The sequence below is a fragment of the Sebastes umbrosus genome, chromosome 19, assembly GCF_015220745.1.
Source record: "Sebastes umbrosus isolate fSebUmb1 chromosome 19, fSebUmb1.pri, whole genome shotgun sequence".
NCBI lineage: Eukaryota > Metazoa > Chordata > Actinopteri > Perciformes > Sebastidae > Sebastes > Sebastes umbrosus.
In genome coordinates, this window is record NC_051287.1 from 20,618,130 (window position 1) to 20,637,861 (window position 19,732).

The 19,732-nt window shown below is 38.8% G+C and overlaps 2 protein-coding genes across 2 annotated transcripts; one reads left to right on the forward strand and one right to left on the reverse strand.

Annotated features, from left to right (window-relative positions):
- The first annotated feature begins 3,951 nt into the window (after window positions 1–3,951).
- On the forward strand, window positions 3,952–7,885 carry rhof (ras homolog family member F). Its single transcript, XM_037752342.1, has 5 exons — window positions 3,952–4,392; window positions 4,665–4,752; window positions 5,956–6,065; window positions 6,322–6,456; window positions 6,673–7,885. Exons 1-5 carry the CDS (start codon window positions 4,258–4,260, stop codon window positions 6,832–6,834), a joined length of 630 nt encoding a protein of 209 aa, XP_037608270.1. The 5' UTR covers window positions 3,952–4,257; the 3' UTR covers window positions 6,835–7,885.
- Window positions 7,578–19,486, reverse strand: tmem120b (transmembrane protein 120B). Its single transcript, XM_037752337.1, has 12 exons — window positions 19,307–19,486; window positions 16,660–16,778; window positions 16,235–16,351; window positions 16,072–16,131; window positions 15,878–15,973; window positions 15,690–15,779; window positions 15,286–15,351; window positions 15,070–15,131; window positions 12,384–12,476; window positions 12,031–12,095; window positions 11,687–11,755; window positions 7,578–10,568 (listed from the first exon to the last, which is right to left on the reverse strand). Exons 1-12 carry the CDS (start codon window positions 19,367–19,369, stop codon window positions 10,452–10,454), a joined length of 1,017 nt encoding a protein of 338 aa, XP_037608265.1. The 5' UTR covers window positions 19,370–19,486; the 3' UTR covers window positions 7,578–10,451.
- Window positions 19,487–19,732: the final 246 nt, after the last annotated feature.

Sequence of the window (19,732 nt, forward strand, 5' to 3'; positions counted from 1 at the left end):
GTGGCAGAGGCCTGTTTTTCTTGTTATGCAGTGCGCGCTCCCGGTGCAAAGTGCGCGCTTTTCCTCCATTTGCAGGTCACAAGGCGCCAGACAGACAGACAGACAGACAGACGCATGCTTTCTTTCTTTCTTTCTTTCTTTCTTTCTTTCTTTCTAGACCCCCCCACCCAGTGAGTGCACAAAGTGTGAGTTTTATGTATGTAACACAGGTGAACACGTTGCGCTCATGAGGTTATTTATAGGCCTTTGTTAAAAAAAGAGAAACCCTCCTCGGTGGGTTGCACCATTCAGCTTTGCGCGCCTCTGACAGACTGGAATATTCCACACACACAGAGGACTGGCCTCTCTCTGCTGCAGGACAGCTGTCTCTCTCTCTGCACGACGAAAAAACATTTTTTTTTTTTTACAATTGTTCTTTGTTTATTAATTGATGAAAACTGTGGATATTTTGCACACCTACAGGACAATTTAATATCCTTTATATGCGTTATTATTCATATGTTAGGCTGCCATGTTTCATAGCCTAAGCACAAGCACTCTTTTGGCATTTTTCATAGCTTGTACTAACACCAGAAGCATATGGGGCACATGGGAACACGGTTTTATGGCTGTTTTCTGTGGAGTCAGAATAGCAGGCAGCCAGGCAAACTGCTGTGTGCTGTCTTTTCCTTGTATGCTCAGCCTTTTATTCTGACGGATTGCCCACTGAATCAAATCAGGTATCCTGTGTTTTTTTTATTATTATTATCTATGGGTACACTGGCTTATTCAAGGATTTTTTTCATTGGTGGTACTGTATTTATTTTATTTAAAACATTGACTTTTCTTCTTTCTAGCTCTTAAATATGTGGCTTATTCAAGGATTTTTTTCATTGGTGGTACTGTATTTATTTTATTTAAAACATTGACTTTTCTTCTTTCTAGCTTCTTAAATATTTTGCATGTCAAGTGTATTATTGGTGTCACAGTATGGTTTGTGATTAAGTGTCTTTTACTTGGGCAATATTATCACCTGTCTGTGTTTCTGAGATGTTTAAATAAATAGAATATACCCTCATTTTTTATGTTTTATTGTTGTGAAGGAGGTTGTTCTTAATTGATGGACTTGCATTCAATTTACCCTTTTAAATGTTTTTTAGGCCCACCTTTAAAACAGTATTTAAGCCTGTCATGACTTATTAGATACTACACTAAAATACATAATGGACATAATTCATGCTGCAGGGTGACATAGCTGTAGGAGCAATTTTTTTTCAGGAGCAATTTTGCAACATTTTCTTTTATATAGGTGAAACTCCCTTTTAGTTATTGCAGTAAATGTGTGTATTCTGGCAAAAAAATACTTTTAAGATAACATGTTTTCTTAAAATAGGCAAAGTAAAGGGCAGTGTCAGCTCATCCTCTTAAAGGGACAGCTTGCTCAAATTTTCACCACTCCTACCCATTAACTGCATATTTTCCCACCCGTGACCACTGAAATTTTGCCTTTTTAAATTTGGCTTTACATCTTAGTATGAGAGAGAAAATGTTCCAGACCAGAGAGACTGAATCATAACCTCAAAAACAACATTTTTGTGTATTCAGATTATGTAGTCTAATATCTATGATCTGCTCTGATACTAACTGAACTGATGCTGATCATCGACTTGGCTGAAACATATTCCTGATGTTAAAATATCATGTTATTGCATACAGTATAGTGTAATGTCCATGAACATTCTCAATCATCCAGTTTATTTGATATCTAGTTGTAACTTAAAAGGCAACTGGATTGAAGACTACAGTCCATGTCCACATCTGGCTCAACCATAATTTAAACACTGATAAGTTATTCCTCATGCCCTAAAGCAGCCCGTCTGCCTCACACAGCCTCCCATTTTAAAAAGCAGCACGTACATGTTTTCACCTCATAGTAAGGTAACATACTGTACCTCAGAATGTTATCTCCAAACCAAATCACTTTATTTTGCTCATTTAGTTAGTTTGATGCTGTATAAAGATGTCTGTATTTCACCCTGGGACGACAGAGAATAGTTTATCCTGCATGACGCCCCAATCTGTGATGTCACTGCAGTATTCAGCCATACAGACTGAACAGAGGAGTATGACAGATTGCTTGTAAATATCCCTGGGGATTAAAAAAATGATCACATTAAAGGGAAAAACAGGAATAAACATGGTCAAATAATGTTCTTTTTTTACCCATTGCATGATTAGGTTCAGCATAAAGACTGGTTGCTGAAGGTTTGTTTAAAGGCTCAGAATTTTATACATTCATAGATCCAAATCAAGAAGTTTCTGTACCTCACATATACAGTATCTATATCTATATCCATCTATATCTATATCTCTCTCTATATGTCTCTCTTTCTTTATATATAAATATACACACATACATACATACTGTACATACATACACACATATATACACACATATATACTGTATATATACATACATACTGTACATAAACACTTCATATTTGGGTTTCTCATGAAGAAAAGTGAGTGGTCAATCATCATGAGCATTAATCCCATGCAGGGGAGAGCTGGGTTGGTTGGTTGGGACACTTTTGTATCAACACCAAATAAACAAACTAATAATAATAGTACTAATAAATAAACTACTTGTACAGTAATAAAAATAATTTGATCCCTGAACAGATACACGTGTCTACTAACAATTTATAATTTTTTTTAGAGCCAAACCAAACGTAAAGGGCACAATTTTGTTAAATGTACAAGGAGAGCATTTTGCCAAAATGCTGCCTCCCCGGTACTTTTGGGACAGTGGGGAGGGTCAGTTGGAACACCTTGTTCTGGGCTAAAAGAAAATATAATTGAAATTGAAATTGATTAGACTTAATTTGAACACCTTATATATATATATATATATACATATACATTTATATATATATACATATACATTTTTATATATATATATATATATATATATATACATATGTACACATATATACATGTATATACATATATGTATATATATACACATATATATACATATATTTACATACATACATATACATACATATATATACACATATATATATGTATATATATACATATATATACATAGACATAAATATATATATATACATATACATATATATATATATATAAATGTCACTTCACATTTCTTTGAGAAAAATAAAACATTTTTAAAATTATTATATTTTCATTAATTACTTCAACCCTGACCTTTGAACTCTCCTGATACCGACAGATACCACTAAATAAAAACATCCTACATGAAATTTGATAAAAAAAGAGTTTCTGACTGGCTGCCAACATTCACTCAGTGGGTCATATTCAATTAGGAAAAGCCCTTATCTTGTTATCTCAGGGACTTTATTTAGTAGACTTTAATCCAGGTCTTTGGACTCCTGTGCTAGTTACCAACAACAATTCAGACAGATAACACTATACCATCTGCAACTAGCAACTGATAGATCAGACTGACATTTCATGAATTAAAGGAATTTTCCATATTGATTCAAACAGCCACAGCCTGGAAATGAAAAGGGTGGGCAACCGAAAATAAAACGCATACGGACATAAAATATTTGAAGAATCTGAGAGAAGTGAGGCGGCTGGTTTATTACTCGTTATGTTATTATGTTTCATCCAAGAGGAAGAGGAACTGGCCTTTTACCGGCTTCTGAGAAAAAACAAGTTCCCACAAGTAAGAAGCTCTAACGCAGGTACACACCCAGCCCATTCACTGTCATCAGAGCATATCACACATTCATGACTTCACAGATAACAATCAAGAGATGTGATGATACTTGTTAGTGGTAACAAAAACCTGCTGACGTGACATCAGCATTAGAGGTGATTATTCTAAGAGTAATCTCGCACGCACACCTATGTGGAGGGAGGCAGTGCTTCAGACTGAGTGCCCACCCCATTATGTGAAACAAGCATGCACATAGAGGAAGTGGGAGCAGCCTGCACTATTCTCACCCAGACATGCTTTCAGTGAGCAGATAGGACAGGAGATGAGTGCAGGGGGTCAATTGGAAACATCTTCACTGTGACAGGAACAGGAAGTGGTGAACAGAGAGCGAGCTACCCGGTAAAACATGAGCCTTTTCTGTTCCTCTCTCTTGACTCTGCCTCTACATCATCTCAGCCTCTCCAAATGTACATTCATCAGGCTTTGTTATGTATTTAATTTAAATCTGGAGGAAGCATCTTCAGCCCCGTCTTGTCTGGCACCTGTTTGATTTGTTTGGAGGCGAAATGACACAAAACCGTGCAGGGACTGCCAATGGTACCACGAAAAAGGGAGCCGAACTCAAAATTGTGATAGTGGGAGATGGAGGCTGCGGAAAGACATCACTTGTGATGGTTTATGCTAAAGGTGATTTTCCAGAGGTAAGAAGAGCTTCCATGTCATTAAATGAACCTCATCTCTTCATATTGTATATTCATTTATTAGTAAAGATAGTGTTTTTCTTATCATAATGTTGACATCTGAATTTATTTCAACCCTTTTCTCAATCCAAATTTAGTTAAGCTGCATTTCCTGATATTATAGGAATCACTAATACAATGTTAGAATGTAGAAATGGGCTGAAATATGAAAAATATAAATATACATATAGTTCATATCATATCAACATCTTTCTCTTGTGTGTCAAAAACAGAAATATGCACCGTCAGTGTTTGAAAAATATGTCACCACTATCTCTCTGGGAGGAAAAGAGATAAAGCTCAACCTGTATGACACAGCTGGTAAGACTCTTTAACCAAATGTTGAACATCCTTGATTCATGTTTTACTGTCAGTAGGCGTACATGTCACATTATGTGGAAAGACCACTGGATGGAATACAATAGAAACACTGTGTAGATAAACCGCACATATACTGACTCAGATTGCCAGGGGCAAAAAAATTTTATAATTTGATATCTTACGTTCATCCTCCCGCTGCGTGTTAAGTCTTTATCTTCTAACACTGACAGACACGAGGAAGTGGTAAAAGGTCGATGTTTACGTCAGAGCATCGTCAACAGCATCTTTCAGGAACCGACCAACTGTTGGCACATTACAAACTACTAACAAGCTACTGTGGAATCAACTTTAGAGACAAATTTAGAGCGAGACTGTTTATTACCTCACAAATAAATGAAAAACAAAATCAAGTAAAATCCCCCTTAATCCTCCTGATTTTAATGTTGTGCTGATTGTTATATAGGGTTTTAAATAGCTAAGTTGTATTTTTATTTTAGCCATCGACCAATAATACAGTCAGGCTAATATTTATTGTACTATATATTACTGATATTAGTTTACAATATACCAAAACCACTTCAACGCAAGGGCTGGGTATAAAAAGTGTCATGTTGAATGTTAAAGTTAACATTTGATCTGGTATCAGCAGATTTTATTTCACATTGTGTTGATATTTGCTGGTATTTAGGTAGTTATTTGGGGTTTTATTAAAATAGAAATAAACACTCAGTTTTTAAATAATAGTGTTTATATTTGGCACATAAGGGTATTGAAAACTGTACTATTTTGTATAAGTGGTACCAAAAATAGAGGTATTGATTTGGCATCAGTATCGATTTAAACAATACCCATCTTAACTCCAAACTGCTGTATTTCTGTGTTGAGTAAAACACTAAGTTCTTATGTGAACGGAACAGTATTAAAGTCATTTAATTCTCAGGAAAAACCCACGACAGACTACGCTGGAAGCTTATCTTCTGCAAAATTGCAACAGGGTGCCTTACATCAGCGTAAAGGAAGCTGAAGCCAGGATGTGGTCTATACATCTACTCTAACTTTGTAACACATATCTCATATCTCTGTGTTCAGGCTGTTGCATTCAAAGCAGACCGCTTTTTGTTTAGTTCACAGGAATTGACTGTAGAAAAACCCTTTTTACATTTATCAGCTAACATGTATTGTGTGTCTTATTCTTTCTTTTAGGACAGGAAGACTATGACAGACTACGGCCGCTTTCATACCAAGAAGTGGATCTGGTCTTAGTGTGCTTTGATGTGACCAACCCCACCAGCCATGAGAACGTCCTGATAAAGGTAATCATTAATAACAACGTGCACAGGTTACAGTTTCAGGTTTAATGTTCAAAGCTTGTAAATGATTGTTAGAGCGTGGTTTGTTGGCATTGGCTGCATTCTTTTAGCTATGATTAACTCATGCGGCTCATGAGCCTGCATGTGGACTGTGTATACGACTTTCTTTACTGAATGTTGTCAAAGTGTGTAATCCTGAAGTCTGATGTTAAAAATGCAATTCCTCATGTCCTTAAAAAGTCTTATTTTGTTCACCCAGTGGCACCCGGAGGTGAAGCACTTCTGTCCGGACACTCCGGTCATCCTGATTGGCTGCAAGACTGACCTCAGGAAGGATAAAGAGTGTACCAGGAAGCTCAAGGCCATGGATCAGGCGCCCATCACTTACATACAGGTAAGGCAAGAAGAGTGTGCAGGCATTTAGAGAGCTATAAAAACAAGTTACAGGATGTTAACTATAATATGCAAGAGGAAGCGCCCTAACCAGAACCTACAACCACACCGAACAACAGTTTCAGTGCAACAATTCCCACAGCTCTTCCAAACGTACATTTATCACCGTATACTGTCTAATTCTTGGTGTTAATGTTGGGTTGGTTTTGGGATGTAGGGTGAGGAGACGCGGCAGGTGATGAATGCGGAGCTCTACCTCGAGTGTTCGGCAAAGTATCAGGAGAACGTGGAAGACCTTTTCAGGGAGGCCACCAAAAGAACTTTTGCCTTCCATCGAAAACAAAAAGGCAAGAGGAAGAAGAAATGTGTCGTTTTGTGACGACTCCACTGGTTTCATTTGTTTTAGACACTCACACATTGAGAGTGGTTGGACATTCAGAAACCAAAGACAGATGTGGAAACAGCTGTAAGACTACTAGTTCAGAAAGTTCACTCAGCGGTCCCTGTAAGTCTGGGCCTCACTGAATCATCAGCTCTTTACCGTCACAAGAAAATGACTAATGACAATTTTGCAAGAAGTTTGCAACTTGAAATACCTTCTGTCAATGTTTTTTTTCACTTTTGTATGAGACATTTTTTGTATTTTTATATATTTTTTCTGTTAGAAAGCTTTGCACTGTTTTCAAACCTGTTTTATTGAATGTACATCTATCGGACGAATTAGAACGGTTAGTTCTTGTATTGTCGATTCAAATGTCTGAATCTGGTTTAAAAGCTGCTGCTAGATAACAAATTCCCAGACAGAATAGTTGTTGAAATTCAATATATCATGGTACTGTAGCTTTAACAGTCTTGAGAAAAAAAACTTGATCCACACCCAACAGGTTAGTTCATTTCCAGTAAAACAAACACTGAACTAGAATTTGTTTTGGAGCTGTGTCAACCTGAAGCAGAGCTCTTATCTTTTCCAACAGCGCCCACTAGTGTCGGAAAAACGCAATGTGTGCAATGGTTGCACAATTTAGGTATTTCCACAATTCCCACACTGTAAAATTGAAGGAACACTGAAAGAAAATGCAATTACTTTCTGTCCCATTGCACAAAAAAAATACAGATACAGCATTGATTTTTTTATTAGGTCTTTTCTTTATTATTTTTTTTTTTACAACAATGTACACAGATTGAATCAACTGTCTCTTGATACTGATCGTAGTCAGGCACCAGGTACAGTCTCCAAATGAAAACATTGTTTAACATCAGCTACATCATAAAAATGAGGAAATCAAGTTGTTTTGTGCATTCTGGCAGCTCTCGCATCAAATGTAACATTTTGGTCTGTGACTTAACAATTTCCCTTCAATAAAAGTGTAACATAAATATCGTGATTCTCTTCAGCAGGATTGCTTTCTGGGAAATGCCATAAAAAAAACCCGCTACTGTCTTTGGATTTTTCAAAATAAAATGACTATTTTTTTTGCTGTGACAGGCTGGAGGAAGAATAAGGCATTAGAGACCCGACATTGCTGAAAAAACTAAATGACCCAAACAAGCATGAAACAGGAACCAGACAACACTACAGTGAACTAGAGCAAGAGCTCCAAGTTTGGCCATAAATTAACTCATACAAATATTTTTTTTTATTTAGTATGTTGACTGGAATTAGAAAAACGATAATCCAGAAACATTTTAATCATCATTCCGTGTCTTAGTCTTACAGTACCGGCGCTAATAGCAGCATTTGATCATAATACATTTCTGCAACATCACATAACAAGATGGGAACTACCAGCATGTTGTTTGTTTCAGCACAGTAATGATCTGTGCATGCCTTTGTGATGAAATGTTAAATAGGCTCGAAGGAAGAGTTAGACCATTAGTGAAACATCATAAACCTATGTGTAACAAATTGTTAGCATTATGGTAATGAGAAGTGTAACCGCTGGCGAGGAGTTCACATGAACCCCTCCCCCCACTTAAAGGTACGGTGTGTAGGAATTGGTTGGATCTGGTGGTGTGGTTGCAGATTGCAACCAAATGAGTGCTCCGCTCATTCTTCCAGCCGAGCCTCCGAATGTAAAACCGTGGTAACGCCACTCGCCTTGCTCAGAGGCCATTCTTACCATAATAACACTACTTGAAGCCCCAGACACACCGACCCGACGTCAGAGAACTAGCGGTGACGAAGGCCGCCTGTTGAGTCACCTCATGTCACCTTGGTCTTGGCCAAATTGTTGCACGTGAACACACCGCAAAGACTACAGCCGGTGGCCAGTAAGCGCATACCCTCTGCGCCGGCGTGAGATGAAATAACTCTCCCTACCAGCAGGTTGCAGTAGTCTGTATTTGTCATTCAAAAATGGAAACTGGAAGACCATGGACTGCGGATATACAAGCCGTTGTTATCACATGTACTTGAAATAAAGCAGCGTTTGCGACCATTTTCGCACCACTCATCACTTCATTCCAGACGGCCATGTCGTTGTGAAAATATTCATGTGTTGGAATGATCAGATGAAATGAAGATGAAAAATGAGAAGAGCCTTCTGTGTTTTTCTCTTCTCGTGCACTAATTTGTTTAAGATGAACAGCCAATCAGAGTGATTTATCTCACCGACGGGCACCACGGCCGATTCAACATGCTGAAACGCCGGAAAAAAAAACTCAGACACGGGCAGACTAGAGCCAACGGTGAAGGACACACCGAAAAAACTAGGCCGATGGACGATCACCGACGGCCACAAACTGTCCGACGGCCGACCGTCGGCTTGGTGTGTCAGGGCCCTTAGAAACAACTTAAGTTAGACTGCGGCTGATGGTACCACGGTTTTGCACTCACATTACCACAGTTTTACAAGCATGTCAGAAAGCTATGGCAGCCTTCAGGCAACGTAAAAACATGAAAGTCTCTCTCTAGAACCAATTTGGTTTGTCCGTTCTGGGCTACTGTAGAAACATGGCGGAGCAACATGGCGGACTCCGTGACGAGGACCCGCTCCCTATGTAGATATGAAGCTAAGCTAACGAAAACACGATTCTTAGTTTCAGGTGATTATACACTAATGAAAACATAGTATTAACATTTATTTCATATTCCATTTCTGCCAATAGATCCCCCGAAATGTTACACACTGTTCCTTTAATCTTCACTGGGAACAACCGTTTTTTGTAGAGGCAGTGCAAGTTTCTATGTCTGTGTTCATGTGACTTAACCAGATAACCAGTTTAGGCGTTAGATCTTTAAAAAAAAGGTTATGGCTTTTGTAATCACCACCTGAAGAGAGAAACAGTGTTGCATTCCCTTGAAGTCCTTACTCCTTTGAGGAGCTAGGAAAACAACAAAAAAAATAGAAGGGCAGTCAAGTATCAGGTTTGTGTTTTGACCTACAAGTCTAGTAAAAAATACTGGTTAGCAGTGAAATAGCACAACAGGGAGGTCAGAACTACACATAAAACCGTTAGATAATTCAAGAAATGAAGTGCAGTGCCCAGTTGAGCATGTCCAATTCTGTTCAGGCCGGAGAGTTTGACCAGTGCCACTTCACGGAAGTATGAAGTACGTGACAGACGTTTGGTCTTCAAAGGCAAACTATATTCTGTTCTGCTGATCGACGCTACCTGCCCTCTTTTAGTTGCATATGATTTGAAGAAAAGGCTCTCTGACAGATTCATGCGCTGACACACACACCCAAATAAAAACACATTCTTCCCGCTCACCTTTTATGTACACGATAATGCGACAAACAGTTTGTCTATCAAGGTGATCACCGCTTTGTGTTGAGACCGACTGTGCAGCAACATCGACGACGAGTCATTAGAAAGCAGAAGCCTGTTGGCCAGATGCTTTGGCTGGACACTGCCGCTGCCATCAAAGCCTGAGAGAAATAAGTGGTTTCAGCTCCGTCTGCTCCCGGCCTGATCGTACTGTGGTCAGTCTATCAAGCGATTGTGCGTGTCGCTTCGAAATTACTGGCCGCTTGTGAGGATCGGAGGTTTGTCTCAGTCATTTTTTTGCACTTTCCCCTGGTTTTTCTGAACCTTTTGGTGGACGACTTTTAATGTGGTGAGGAAATTTCCCAGGAATAGGATGAGAAATGTCAGTGCCAGCATAAATACCTGGAAGAAAAAAAAGGAAAAGTGGGGTTTTATTTCAAGACAAGTCATGACATGCATTTTTTTTTAAACTGTATCTGGATTTTGACATGTTGAAGGACTCAGACATGGAAAGGAAAAACATCTTTTCAAACAATACACCAGAGTTTATCACATTTCAATAAAGAAATCAAGTTAAGCATGTGCTCTGCACAAGTATGATGCAGACAAACTTTCCCTGCATATCTTTTGACTTAAAAAGGTGCCCTATACAATATCCAGAGTATTTATATAGCAGCAAACAACTATTTGCCATGTAAAGCTATAGGAGCAAAAAGTCTACCTGAGCAGAGAATGAAGTCGCTCTCCCTCTGTGTGTGTTGTAATATCTTCCCCTTTGCTTTGTTGACATAGCCGGGCCGGCTGTGCGGGTTTAAATTTTCGTGCCCGCTGGCTAGCTCACAGCCGCCGCTATGCACTGCGCTCTTACAACGATTAAAGCCGGTAATGCCGTCCCGACTGACGGCGTTGTTGCGGAAGCATAGCACCCACCCTCCGGTTCCCCCCTCTGGTAAACGCGGTTAGCTCTGTAAGCACTTTTGCAGTTGTTTACACTGTTAGCTACGAGCTGCCAGTTCAGCTTTCGTCCTGTTGAGAGCCGTGCGGTGGCAATACAAATGCTCCCTATCTCGCTTTTAGCACCTTTAAGCATGTGGGCTGCACAAGTCTGATGCAGACAAACTTTCCCTGCATATCTTTTAATTTAACTTCAGTCGCACAACTCTGAAAATGGCCTCAAATGTGCTTATGTTGACACTGCTTCGATACAGACAGGCAAAAAATGATTTAAAAAAGAAGCCTGTCAAACTTTTTTGGTGTAGGTGTAGTGGAGGGTATACGCAGGTATACGGAGTTAACCCACCTCTTTTTCTGGTGGTTTACAGTATAACAACCTATCAGCCAAAAAGCCATTGGAATATATAGGAGAGCATACACACTTCCTCCTCGGTAACCTACTACCCATCTACCTTGTACTGTAGTACACATACCTCATCAATGACCACTGTTTTTAACCAAACAATTTCATTCTGTCTCGAAATGCCTCTCATTTAAAGCAAAGGACCTGCCAATGTCATCCTTACCTGCCATTCCTTACAGTCCGCATGTCCTCCCAAGCTAAACAGGGTCACCGAGTTGTAAAGCTGCCAAAACTGTGAAGGAAGAGGAGGCATTGTCTTTCATAATGTTGCTGCACGCTCTTGGTTGCACAAGCAAATTTCTCTTTGATCCACATCTTTCTCCTGAGCTGATGTAGTCTCTCAAAAGTGCTCTTAAAAATAATACATCTCTGTTTATGCACTTTAAACAGAAACCATGAATGCTGGTGTGAAAATGCATTGCAAAGTGCAATATCCTCCTGATTTTTAAATATTTGGAATAAGGGTGGTAAAGTGGTTAGTTTGATATTAAACAAAAGTAGACTTACATGGCCAAAAAAGAGGAATGGCAAAAGAAAAGTGAGGCCTCTCCACATCCAGGACTGAAATCCCTCTGCGGAGACACAAAACTGTAACAGTGACCTTGGGACAACGTGACACAGAATACTATGCAATGATCGCTGTGTTGGTACCCAGTTCAGCTGTCATTTAGAGATGTTTTGAGAAGCAAATTCACAGAGGTACTCAAATTACTCCTGACATCTGCTTGGCAGCACGCTGATGTTGACAGCTGTCTCCGTCTCTAACCTTTACCCTATTTCTTCCAGACATGGTGTTGCAGATGGCTGAAGAGTTCAAACGATTGAAATGACCATACCACCAAAAATAGCTTACAACTCACCCACTGTGAGGTCCAGCTGATTTCTCTCCCCCAGCGCTCGCAGCCTGTATAAGCAGCCGCTCTGGTAGTAATACTGGAGGAACTGGACAAAGCCTGGAGGACAAATGGATTGCAAAAAATTACAGCACAGCCAACACCGTAAGGTGATTAACAGATCAATAAGGTTCCCATGATCTAGTTCATAACCAAGTACTGGAAAGGAAAACTATTATTCAGGATTAGTATCAGCTTATCAACTCATAAAATGGAATAAAAAAAAGTCACCAGCAGCCTGTAATGTGAAGCTTTGCACACAGAAATGGGGTCATTATGTCCTCAAACCAAAACAAAAAAAAGAGCTGCATTGTCTCAGTTTAAGCTGCATTTGTTTTTTTTTAAATGAACATCTGTCTGTTTAAACATTTGACTTATCATCCAAAACCCAAAACCAGCGAGCCCCATCACATTAGTTATGACACCATGAGTCTGCAAGTGATATACTAGGCAACACCTATAACCACCAGTGTGTGACTTCACTTCTGTATTCTGGTGAGAAGAAATGTTCACAGAGGAACGGTTGTAAATGCAAATATTATCAGCAGGCTAGCGGTGACAGTCTAATCTCTGATCGACAGAAGTACAGTAAAATTCAACTTGAGCTACGCTTCATATCCTTAATTAATAAGATCTTCATATAATTATACATTTCTAATTATTTACGTCCGCTGGAATGGAGTCCATTTAGCGTCGGCTATTAGTTTGTGGGAGGTTGTGTTCACTTCCTCTAAACAGGTTTACACTGTATTTAATCAAACTGTGATGTCCAGCAACTACATGTTGGTTTCACTGACATAAAGCGATCCACAACATCATTTCACTATTGTGAGCGAACACAGCGTTACAGGTGATCCTTGACCTGCTCTGGCTCTGGTCTACTATCATACTGTGGTGTGACAGTTATTTTGAATTCTAGAATAAACAGTATATTTTACAAAATATTGTATTTAGATTTGGGTTCTGTCATTGTGTTTGATTTTGGTATGAAATGATTAAAAACCTGAAACTAAGAGTTCATTATTCTGTTATCTGAACTGAAACGATAAGTCATTTAATCACTTATTATTTGACAGAAAGTTCTTCAGCCACTATTTTCATAATCAATTCATCATTTCAGTCATTTCTCAAGCAAAAATGCCACATTTTCTCTGGTTACAGCTTCTCTAATGTGAGGGAGTGCTTTAGAATAGAATAGAAAATACTTTATGTTCTGCTTTTCACGTTAAAAAGGCAGAAATTTGCCTTTGGTTCGCCAAAAGTACCAAAAACTGCTATTAAAAAAGGTACATTAAAACACAACATATCACATCCAGACAGATCACCTTAAAAACACAATACACCAACCAAGTACGGGGACTGAATCAAGGTTAAATAAATAGATATAAAGTGCTGTGTGCTGAGCTGGCAGGCAGGCTTCAGAAAGGGTCTGTCCTCACCGATTAAGATATTTTATGGTAACAGGAACAAACGATTTTTTATAGATGTTTTTCTTTGCACAGGGGACTCTGTACCTTTGCCCTGAGGGCAGTAGCTGAACATGGTGATTTAAAGCATGGCTGTGGTCATCTAAGATTTTGGCACTGCTTTGCCATGGTTCTTTGATTCGTATCACTAACTTTAATATCTTTGGGTTTTGGACTGTAGGTCAGACAAGATACTTTGAAGACTTCACTTTGAACTTATAACAGGCGTTACACTTTCTGACATTTTATAGACAAACTATTTATTAATCAATCAAGAAAATAATTGCCAGATTAATGGATAATAAAATAATGAATAGTTGCGGCCCTACATTCAGGTAATAATTTTGGCTAAATGGCAAATACAGTATGTGTCAGAATACAAAGATGCATATGTAACAACAATTCTCCTTTATCTCCCACAGTTGGTGTCTGCAACTGATGATGTAATACTGATCTCAAATGTCCCAAAGTGTAGCTACTTGACCAATGCCAACAAAACCCTGTGAAATGTATGCTTGCTACAAGACACTCACAACAAAGGAGGGACATCGAGCTGCAACAATTAATCGATTAGTTGTCAATGAAATTAAATTAATTTCATTTAATTTAAATTAAAAAAAATTAAAATTCTGATTCCAGCCTCTTAAATGTGAATATTTTCTGGTTTCTTTACTCCTCTAAGAAGTAATGAATGAAGTTGTGGACAAAACAAGACATTTGAGGACATCATCTTGGGCTTTGGGAAACACTGATCAACATGTTTCACTATTTTATAGACCAAACTAATCGATTAATCACGAAAATAATTGATAAATTAATTGATAATGACAATAATCTGCCCTAGAGGGACTACACGTTCCCTGATTTAACTACTGCACATCACACCAAAGGAAGAAGTTACTGCTGCTTTGTGAGGATGAACCATGAACTCATGTTTGGGTAAGAAAATACTCTTATAATAATTATTCTAACTGAGAAACAGTCCCACCAAACAGACTTCCTAAGTAGAGTCAATGAGCAGATTCAACACTGGATGCAGATTTGTACATCAAGCACCTTATCTTGATTAAGACCCAGACAACATTATGACACCTAAAACCCAGACAGCCCTCACCATACTGTATATAGACGGCAATGCCACAAACACACATTTTGTTCCAAGTCTAGTAAACAGATTCAGCTCTTACTCTGATAGATGGAGAAAGCGAGGAACTGGCTTCTGAACATCTGATACATGGTCCCCTCTGGCCTGCGAAATGACACAAGGATAAACAAAAACGACATGAGGCAGATGTACCCTTTATTGTCGTAGCAGTCGCTAACCTGTCCGTGTTTGTACTAAAGTTCAAATATGGCGGTTGAAACAATGTGACACTAAGACATCAAAGACAAAAAAAACTCACCATGTGAGCATCACACCGGACAGAAAGGTGGACACATAATGGTGAGACACCCACCAACCTTTGATCCTGAAAAGCAGAAGAAGAGAACAGGAAGAGATTTACAACTGTTTACCCCCCAGTAATTCACAATAATAAAAATAAAATAGAGAAATCACAAATCCTGAACACAAATGATGATGAACACAAAGACCTTTCAAGCATGAAAATTTAAATAATAGTAATAATAAAGAAAATAATATTTAAAAAAATTAAATTAAAAATAAAAAACAATAATAATAATAATTAAATGCTATTTTCATTTAAAATGAAAATAATACAAAAAATAACTAAGAACAAATGTTCCAGTGCTTTTACATTACAGTTTCAACAGACTGTAGTGTCTCTGGATTGACATCACAACACACCTGGAGCCGTTGCTCATGAGGATGCTTTCCCTTATGGTCAATGTGCAGTAGTACCACACCAGCAAAAAGTTGAAGATTTCATCAGTGACTCTAAACAAAATAGAAAAATAAAATTGTGAACCATTCTTTGGATTTTAATAATTCAACGCAAATAATTATTAAGGGAGGTGGGGGGTGAGTTATCTCACCGCCAGTTGAGAAAGAAGAGGCAGGTTATTGCTCCGAACATCAGGATTATTGTCATATAAAGCTTGAACTTCTCATACTCGTCTTTGTAGGCAAATCTATGCGAATAAATGGAGGTGAAAAAGAAGATGAAACACAAATCCTGAGTCTAAACCACATTTTTCACGCTGTCCTAAAGGCTGAATACTTCACATACTTTGCCTGGTTGCTGAGAAGCGTTACGTTCACGTTGCCCAGGACCAAATTCAGGTACAGCCTGGAAACACACACACACACACACACACACACAAAAAACCCATAAACAAAGAAAATAAAATACTACTCACTGTCTGTAATGTGCAAAATGTAAAAGTACTGACCCGTTTTTCTTTGGCAAATATGCTTCCATATCAAAGAACACATTTTGTTTATCTTTGATCTGTGTTCTGATGTCTGTTATTAGTTTCAATTCTTTCTCGTCACATGCTTTTGAACACCTGTGGAGAAAAGACAAAACGATCATGAGTGGAAAAGTAAACAAGAGGAAGAGGAATATTTTAGCTCTGCATGAACTGAGACGCAGCATCTTTTCTGATATGCCTCAGAGTGATCGAGATGATAGCAATTTATTAAAGTAATGTCCACAAACAAAAGCAATACAATCACAACAGGAAGACCTTATTTTAAAGGAAATAGTTTTTCGCCAGGCTGATGAGCCACAAACAAATGTAGTTTCGTAGTGTACTGACTGTAGTGTAACCTAAGAAACATGCTAAGTTTACTGTCCTGATCAGAGAACACTTACTTGGTCAAGGTTTTACTTAAGTCTTTTAGGCATTTTCTCTGTTTACTGATGGCGCTGCTGCATGTTGTCTGAAGGTTGGTGAGCTCCTCAAGCTTCTGTCTGTAGATTTTGTGAGTTTCCTAGTTGTCAAACAAACACACAAAGTGAGCAGAGAGAATTTGTAAGGACAGAAAAGTCTGTGGACTCTCAGTAACGGGCAATAAAACATACAAATGTGCATTCCTGACATCACAAATGTGTCAAAATAAAATAACAAAAGCACTGCTGATGGGTGATTACAACCAAAGCAGAAATAAATATACATTTTATTTGTCATATTCAACTGAAAACACTTCCAAGCTTAAAAAAAAATCTCAATGGACAACACTGAAAAGCTTGAACAGAGTCTCTATTCAGCGGAGAAATCTTGACCTTCTGTCAGAACACAAACAGCATATGACACTGTACTATATGGTGAAATACATATTCCAGTCTATATGCTTTTAATGCTGGTAAACCAGACCATAGCTTGCAGCAGCACTGTCCCTACTTTTCCCATCATCACTGGTTTATGAGACTGAGTGTGTACAGTCAGCAGAGAAGATCCTGTGGTCTGAGGTTAGGGAACTCATCCTCATTTTTGATTAGAATCAACAGGATCATGTAGCGTGGAACCGTCCAGAAACCATAAAAGGTCAATCTTTGTTAAAAGACTTCCACAATCAAGGTCTCATTTCATCATTGAAATGGGAGACGTGGCCTGAACAAAGGTGTTTTGTAATTGAAGACCTGCTTGAAAATGTGTTTGGGTGGAGTGCTGTTCAAATATACTTTATTGTCTGCTTTTCGTGTACAAAAGGCAGACATTTGTCTTTGGTTGTGCAAAAACTGCTATTAAAAGAGTACATTAAAACAACATATCACATCCAGACAGATCGCAATAAAACACATTCACATGAAAAACACAATACACTAATAGAAACTACATTAAAAAGGAGCACCAGGTACTGAGTGGTGAGGACTGAATCAAGGTTAAATGAATAGATCTAAAGTGCTGCGTGCTGAGGTAGTGAGCTGGCTTGAGAAAGTGGCTATCCTTACAGATTAAGATACTTAAAAACGATTTTTATGTTCTTTCTTTGCACAGGGGACTCTGTACCTTTGCCCTGAGGGTAGTAGCTGAAAGTGGTGATTTAAGGGATAGCTGTGATCATCTAAGATTTTTGCCACTTTAGTGTTGGACTGCTTTGCCATGGTGAAAGGACAGTGGGGTCTGTAATGCACGCTGTAATTGTACTGCTCAGCTTGACCACTTTGGAAAGCTTCATCAAAAGCAACGTACACCATCTTGGACAGTACAAACTGAATTTTATCTGGTTGTAAACCCTAAGAAAATATATATATATATATATATATATATTAATATAATATATGAAAAATACAAAAGTGGACACAGGGAAATGTAATAAGAGATCCTGACCTTTCAGAGGAGAAAAGAAACAGCTTCCCACACTGTCTTTTCTATGCACATACATTCAAAATCACATGCCAATAATTTTAGCATGTACAATTCAAAGAGATATGTTATTCTAAAGGTTTACCACATGCCAAAAAATAGTGTGTAAATCACCAAGTCTTGTCAAACATACAGACCCTAGAGTTAGGACTTGCATAGATGTACACAAGCAACTGACAATGAATATTTCAGTGAAGGTGAATTTTGAATTTAATCTGGTTGTAAACCCTAAAAAATGAAATATATGAATATAATCTATGAAAAATAGAAAAGTGGACACAGGGAAATGTAATAAGAGATCCTGACCTTTCAGAGGAGAAAAGAAACAGCTACCCACACTGTGTTTTCTATGCATGTACATTGTACATCACATGCCAGTTTTCTCATGCCAATAATTTTAACATGCACAATTAAAGGGATGTGTTATTCTAAAGGTTTACCACATGCCATCAACAGTGTGTAAGTCTTTTCAAACACACAGACCCTAAAGTTAGGACTTGCATGGATGTACACAAGCCACTGACAATGAATGTTTCAGTGAAGGTGGAATATTTCACATTAGTTATTCAACAGAACTTAAAGGCTTGACAGTCACCTTCATCATCTCTCCCTAAGGAGCAGCTCCACATTCTCGTCAGGTCTTCGTCTCAGTTGTCTGGGCTAGGAGCTGAGGGGTGGTCTCTTGCCACAACATTATATTAAACCTTAAAGTGAGCTCTCCTATTATCTTATATTGTTTCAAGTTAGCTAGCTAGCTAACATGAGCTAGCACGGTAATGATGAATGAATGGTGATGCGTTCAATGACCACCACACGGTTTACTCCAGCAACAGCGTGGAGTTGACCTCTGAGTAAGTTTGGTAGCAATCATTTAACATTAATACAAACACAATACTCCACTCTGTGGTTAGCATTGTTACTGCTCATTAGCAACACTAGCACGCATACACGCTACTGTAAAGACAAAGATGATACACATCCAGTGAAACATGTCCCGTTAATTAGATATTGCTCCCCACAGCCCGGTTATTGGCTCAAAGCAGTGAGCTGAGGATGAATGGCGAATAGGAGCGAGCCGTCCAGACCACCGTAGCCCCTCGCGACGGCTGTCAGTGCCGTCCACGAGACATCATGCACTCGTTATAGTGTTACCTGCAGCTGTTGATACTCCTCGTCAATCTCCTCCGACTCCGTCTGAAACTTCGGTTTGGACATTGTGGAACAGTAGCTGATGTCGTGAAGCTTTCTCCGGTGTCTCCTCTCCGGTGTCTCCTCAAACACTCACCGTACACTCAGAAAGCGTTTTAACCGGGCTGCAGGGCGCATGCTCACATCGTTAAACACTATCAGGACCACAGCAGCCAATCAGCTGCTCTGGTTGAAGGTAAGACCTGCCCTCCTCGGTCTCTGATTGGACCACAGCAGCCAATCAGATGCTCTGGTTGAAGGTAAGACCTGCCCTCCTCGGTCTCTGATTGGACCACAGCAGCCAATCATCTGCTCTGGTTGAAGGTATGACCCGCCCTCCTCTGTCTCTGATTGGCTAGTACTCGTTGCCTGGTTGGTTAAAGGTTTAGG

What these genes read in the sequence shown, in the direction of transcription:
- rhof (XM_037752342.1), top strand. Translation starts at nt 4,258, where the DNA reads ATGACACAAAACCGTGCAGGGACTGCCAATGGTACCACGAAAAAGGGA. An exon ending in ATGAGAACGTCCTGATAAAG is followed by an intron (nt 6,066 to 6,321) that starts GTAATCATTAAT and finishes TTGTTCACCCAG; the next exon opens with TGGCACCCGGAGGTGAAGCA. An exon ending in CGCCCATCACTTACATACAG is followed by an intron (nt 6,457 to 6,672) that starts GTAAGGCAAGAA and finishes TTTGGGATGTAG; the next exon opens with GGTGAGGAGACGCGGCAGGT.
- tmem120b (XM_037752337.1), bottom strand. Translation starts at nt 19,369, where the DNA reads ATGTCCAAACCGAAGTTTCAGACGGAGTCGGAGGAGATTGACGAGGAG. An exon ending in TATTTGCCAAAGAAAAACGG is followed by an intron (nt 16,132 to 16,234) that starts GTCAGTACTTTT and finishes GTGTGTTTCCAG; the next exon opens with GCTGTACCTGAATTTGGTCC. An exon ending in CGCTTTCTCCATCTATCAGA is followed by an intron (nt 12,477 to 15,069) that starts GTAAGAGCTGAA and finishes TTTGTCCTCCAG; the next exon opens with GCTTTGTCCAGTTCCTCCAG.